Below are 5,861 nucleotides of genomic sequence, written 5' to 3'. Positions count from 1 at the left end.
TTTCATAACATGATTACTTATTTAAAATAAATTTTTAAAATTTGAACTTATCGATCCCTCATGTTTACTTGGGTCTGTCAGACTCAACAAAAAAATTTGCTCAGATTGATACCGAAGCACGCCTGAGAGAATTTTTAAAATTAGACAAATTAAACTTAGAAATCGATATGTTCAAATTTTAAAAAGGTAAAAAACTTAAATGTATTTTTAAATTTTAAAGGACTTAAATATCCGCAAACCAAAACGTCAGTCATCAAGTTATCCTTTTCTCAAAAAATAAAAAAGAAAGAAGAAGAAATGATCCTGAGTGAGCAGTCACCACTCGTTTCTATGGCGGAAGGCTGAACACGCAGTCACACATGCACCGTTACTATCTCCTATGACCTCTGTATGTTGGTTGGCATAGCCAGCATTCACGATTCAACAATCATCCTTTGCTTCATCCATGGCCACATCATCAACAACAACCGCGTCTCTTGCCTTTCCCAAACCTCTTGTACCTTCTTCTCACGCTACAACATCTAATTTGTTCTTCCAACTCCGAACACAGAAGTACCAGAACCACCACAGAAGCAAATCTGAAATGAAGGCTCAAGTCCGTAAGGAAGATGTTGTTATCGTGGGTGCTGGCATTGCTGGCCTTGCAACTGCTGTCTCCCTTCACAGGCTTGGAGTTAATTCCCTCGTTCTTGAGCAGGCTGACTCCCTTCGAACCGGTGGCACTTCCCTCACCCTCTTCAAGAACGGCTGGAGGGTACTCGATGCTATTGGAATCGCTCATTATCTCAGACCTCACTTCTTGGAAATTCAAGGGTACATTATTATAGTAATTACTATTCATTCTTAATTATTATCAGCTGAGCTTTATTTGGTTCATATTATCAGCTGTACAGGATGGTGGTGAAGTCTGAGGATGGCAGAGAACTACGCTCTTTCACTTTCAAACAAGAGGATCAAAGGTACCCAGGATCGATTAAAAAATCCTAAGTTTTCTTAATTTACCTTTTGGTGGCTTAGTTTATACTATAAATTTCTCTGTTTATCAAATGTTTAAAGAAGGAGTATGCTGCAGCCAAGAGGTGCGAGCTGTGGAAAGGCGAGTACTTTTGGAAACTTTAGCTGCCCAGCTCCCCCAGGATATGATTCAGTTTTCTTCAAAGCTAGCAAGGATTGAATCAAATTCAGATGGAGAAACCTTGTTGGAACTTGCAGATGGGTCTAAGCTTCTTGCAAAGGTTAGTAGTGCATATTCTGGTTTAATTAGCTCAGCTCAAATTCCATATATATTGATCCAAGAATGTAACAAAAAGTAGCATAACAATGAAATGAGTAATTAGTTATGTGATTGAAATATGATGGCCAATTATGATTCTCTCTGACAAGTTAATCTCATGAATAATTAGATTTTGATAGGTTGTGATGGGATTCGATCACCAATAGCAAAGTGGATGGGGTTTTCTGAGGCAAATTACGTTGGTCATTGTGCTTTCCGTGGACTTGCTTCTTATTCAGAAGGACAGCCTTATGGACCAAGAGTAAATTATATCTATGGTAGAGGGGTGCGTGCAGGATATGTTCCTGTTTCTCCAACAAAAGTTTATTGGTTCATCTGCTTTAACAGTTCATCCCCAGGTCCTAAATTATAGCTCCATACATAATTAGATTATCTATATAGACATATTTTATACCAACAATCTATGAAAGTTGAATCTTGAAGTTTATCTTGGTTCATTTAAAGAATAGTTTGAGTTGAATGGCAGGTCCAAAAATAACTAATCCAACTGTTCTTAAGAAGGAAGCTAAAGAACTAGTCAAGAATTGGCCTTCGGAGCTTTTGGACATAGTGGACGCTACAGCCGACGAGACTGTCAGCAAGACTCCGCTGGTAGATCGGTGGCTTTGGCCGGCCGTAAGTCCACCTGCTTCTGCTGGTAAAGTGGTGCTGGTCGGAGATGCTTGGCATCCGATGACTCCGAATCTGGGGCAAGGAGCATGTTGTGCACTTGAGGATGCTGTGGTTCTTGCTAAGAAGCTTGCAGGGGCCATCAAGTCTAATGAGGACCACTCATCAGTTGAAGAAGCTTTGAGGTCATATGGCAGTGAAAGATGGCCCCGAGTGTTTCCACTCACTGTTCGTGCATACTTTGTGGGTTCCATATTGCAGTGGGAGAATCCATTGGTGTGTTCTGTTAGGAACAACATTGTCATACCTAAGTTAGTAAGGCTTGGACCATTGTTGGAGCATACAAATTTTACTCCTGAGAGTCTATGAAAGAAGAATGATAATGGGAGAAAGTAGTAGTTCCATTTCTACTAAATCCAACACCTGAATGTATAATACATTAAATCAATGTAAAGATAGAGACATGCCTGTATTCATTAATGCAATTGCAACGCTTTGGTTTCAGTTAAGAGAAATATCTCAGATACACCTCAAATACAAGCTTTCAATCTCAACACAATAAAAGCCATATATTATAGATAAGAATACAATCAAGAACTAAGAAGCATATCTATAATTTTCTTTGTTTACATTTTAAAACTAAACTAGTCCATCCAAGCTATCATTTAATCTAATCAAAAGCGAACCACAAAATCATTTGACAAAATGAAATAGCACTTCAACTGCTCTTGTCATCTTCAGGATTCCACTTCAGCTTCCTCAGGCTGAAAAAAATAAATAAAAGGAAAGGAAAAAACTTAGGTCAAAACTCAAAATCAGTTAACAACTGTTGATGCAAACTGCAAATCATTGGTTCCAATCCAATTCCAACGAACTTTCATGCGAACATAAATAAATAAATAAATAAATCCGAGACGAACCTTTTTGCGGTGAAGGAGTAGGAGCAGAGAAGAACCAGAGGATGATGGCGCAGAGAAGAACGAGAAGAGGGATGAGGTGGACAGCCTTCTGTGCTGATCTGAGACGAGAGCGCTCCCTCTTTGAAACATACGAGAGGGGATCGTATGTGGGAAGGTCTTCATCGGTTTCCATGCTCAGCCGAGTGATGTTATTGAATCTTGAATGCTTTAGAATGAGTCCAACTCTTTCACTCTTTTCTCAACTTCATTTTTCTTCTCTTTTTCCTATATCCCTTTCTTTCTTCTTTTCCTACCACTTTTTCTAGGAAGGTGCCATCATATTCAACAATATTTATTTGTTCAATATAGGTATATTGTTTTATTCACATTTGACAAATAAATTACACCTAAATCATTATCATCTTTAAGTTTACTATTGTAATCAAGATTCTTATATTTAAATAAATGTCAACTTTTTTAGATCTAAGAAAATGAAATTACTCAGTTATTTAAAAAGTTTTAGTAGAGTCATATTAGTAGAAATATTTGACTCTTACTCTAGGTTTTTTCAACCGTGTCTCGTATATACTAATACTAATAAAAATGATAATATAATCAATTCTGCTACGTTACTAACAGCATTTCTGTCAACTTCTGTCAACTCTTATTTATAATTGTGTTTAATAGAAGTGTCTTTGTGGATGTATCTAATAAAAATATATTTTTTATGACTGAGTTTAATAGGGGTGTCTTTATAGATATATTTTCTGGATGTATCTCTTTATATATGTGTTTAAAATATAATAAATAATTATTGTTGATAATAAATTGACAGATAATATGTTGATACCCTATACTCTCCATAATATAATTCATTTTATATAAAATGTTTGCATGCTAAAATCATAAAATTCTATTTAAAAATATAAAAGGTGTATCAAAATAAATTGTGTGTGAGAAATTTTATAGGTGTTTCAACTTCCAAGAATAAGTAAGTGTTGTTATTTTGATCAATTAATTGTTTTTTACATCAATATTATACTCTAATTTTAATTTTAATTTTAATTTTAAAAATATTAAAAAAATTTAAATTAACATTAAACTAACAAAATAAATAGTACGTAAAGAAAGCATTCATTTGCTCTTGAAACATATAAAAAATTTACACACACACATATATATTACATTTCTTATTATGCTATTTTGTAACGATATATACTACTAACTACTTTGGTGATGTGATCTACAGGAAATTCTTGGTAATGTTCCCACTTTAATTTGGGTCAAAAATAAAAGTAACTTCCTAAAAAAACTATATATACTGCCAACTATTTTCTGTTTTTGAAATAATATAAAAACTAAAAAGTCTTCTATTCAATATATCAAAATATTACATTTCTGCTTCCTTTCACGCGGCGGTTGGTAGAGTTTGGGTGAAGGAATTAATTAAAGGTAGATACTTCAACGATTGATACGTAAAAAAAATGACATTGTAAACCGTAAAATAAATTCACAACCTTAATTAAAGGCCTAGTGTTTTACATGTGGAGACAGGTTTGAAAAGTTAGAGATGATTGATCCAATAACCATAGAAGCCAACCACACCTTTAACGCTCCGATTCAAGTGCGAATCCAACCCAGTACGTCACAGTAATCATGATGATGCCACTCCTCTTCTAGTCTTCTTCCCATTATTTTACTTCTTTCATCTCATTTTCACATGCAGGATTTCCATAGGCATGTAGAAACTACTCAATCAAAAAATGGCATGTATGGTTCCTTCTTTAATTCCCCTTAAAGAATTCAACTACCACAATATGCTTGTCCTTTTAGGTTTGTTTCTACTGCTAAAGTATGTACCATTTTTGGACCTATTATCACTCAAATTTTTGGAGGGTACTAGATATAGCTGCGATTATATATATAAAAGTAATACCGAAATAGTTTCTGGAAATATAATAGTTTCCCAAATGCAAAAAATTATTCTATTAATTTAACATGTTAGAATAAAAGGATATGTAAGTTCAATATATATATATTTTTTTAACAATCTCGTTACCTTATAAACAGTATTTCTACCCACTTCTACCAACTCTTGTTTATAACTGTATTTAATAGAAGTGTCTTATGGATATGCTAATAAAAATATTTTTTTTATAGTTGTGTCTAATAGAAGTATCTTTATAGATGTATTTTCTGAATATATCTCCTCATACACGTGTTTAAAATATAATAATTAATTATTGTTGGCAATAAATTGGCTATATTTGTACCGATGAAAGATGTTACAATTGTCATTTTATTCTTGTATGGATACATTTGTCAGCGTTTATATCTTTTATGGGTATAAATAATAATTTATTCTTTTTTAATTTTAAGGCTTTGGAAAATTTTAAATGTCATATAAATCTAGCTATTAGAAACTTTTACATTGAGTTTCATTAGTTCTTCCGTGAGTCTCCTTAATCGTGCGAGGAATGCTAGGAGTCAGCAACTTTTGTGATTTGTAAATGATGGTTTTAATGGTGTGAGATTGGTTTGAGATTTCATCTAATGACTCACTTTTTTTTTGTTGGTTACATGCTGGCCAGAATTTAACAAAGTTGCTGGCCCTAGACTTTTCCTAATCGCGCCATTAGTTAACAAGTACGTACCACTACATGTGGCTCATCAACACTCGACGATGCTCTCTTGGCTACCAAAATGTTGTGCTTGCTTCGCCTTCCATTTCCTAATTTGATAAACCCTGAACCACATTTGCTCGTGAGAAATTCCAAATTCCTAAACTTAAGTGGGAAAAAACCTAACCCTTGTTGTTCGCCATGCATAGTGTAGGAAGTACGTACTAGTTCAACTGAGGGAAATAGCAGCATATACTTTATCTAAAGTGCATATCTGGAGTTTCTGTCATCCTCTATGAATGAAAGAAATTTAAAAATTTCTTTTAATATCTCTTTTATCATTTTAACACGATCATAGCTATGAATTTATATTAAGGTCAAAACTTATATGCAGTTACTTTTATAAATAACATTAATAGTTGAAAATTTTTAAATAAT

General features: G+C 33.8%; 1 protein-coding gene and 2 long non-coding RNA genes across 4 annotated transcripts in view; 1 reads left to right on the top strand and 2 right to left on the bottom strand.

Annotated features, from left to right (window-relative positions):
* Positions 314–2,407, top strand: LOC107642593 (FAD-dependent urate hydroxylase). Of its 2 annotated transcripts, none has more exons than XM_016345990.2 (5): positions 314–813; positions 894–959; positions 1,073–1,235; positions 1,404–1,632; positions 1,761–2,407. In XM_016345990.2, exons 1-5 carry the CDS (start codon positions 446–448, stop codon positions 2,270–2,272), a joined length of 1,338 nt encoding a protein of 445 aa, XP_016201476.1. In that variant the 5' UTR covers positions 314–445; the 3' UTR covers positions 2,273–2,407. The 2 variants fall into 2 exon arrangements, with proteins under 2 accessions (XP_016201476.1, XP_016201477.1); XM_016345991.2 differs by having other exon boundaries at positions 680–813; positions 886–959.
* On the bottom strand, positions 2,374–3,145 carry LOC107642594. Its single transcript, XR_001620676.2, has 2 exons — positions 2,824–3,145; positions 2,374–2,667 (listed from the first exon to the last, which is right to left on the bottom strand). It is a non-coding gene; the product is annotated as an uncharacterized LOC107642594 (long non-coding RNA).
* LOC110271709 overlaps positions 3,571–5,861 on the bottom strand; it is a 20,964-nt gene continuing 18,673 nt past the window's right edge. The window contains exons 2-3 of the long non-coding RNA XR_002362304.1: positions 5,421–5,425; positions 3,571–3,660 (exon numbers count right to left, since the gene is read on the bottom strand). This is a non-coding gene — a long non-coding RNA (uncharacterized LOC110271709). The remainder of the gene's footprint in view (positions 3,661–5,420; positions 5,426–5,861) is intronic.

The sequence above is a fragment of the Arachis ipaensis genome, chromosome B05 (genome assembly GCF_000816755.2).
Source record: "Arachis ipaensis cultivar K30076 chromosome B05, Araip1.1, whole genome shotgun sequence".
In the NCBI taxonomy this organism is placed as follows: Eukaryota; Viridiplantae; Streptophyta; class Magnoliopsida; order Fabales; family Fabaceae; genus Arachis; species Arachis ipaensis.
This window is presented reverse-complemented; position numbering and strand designations above follow the sequence as displayed.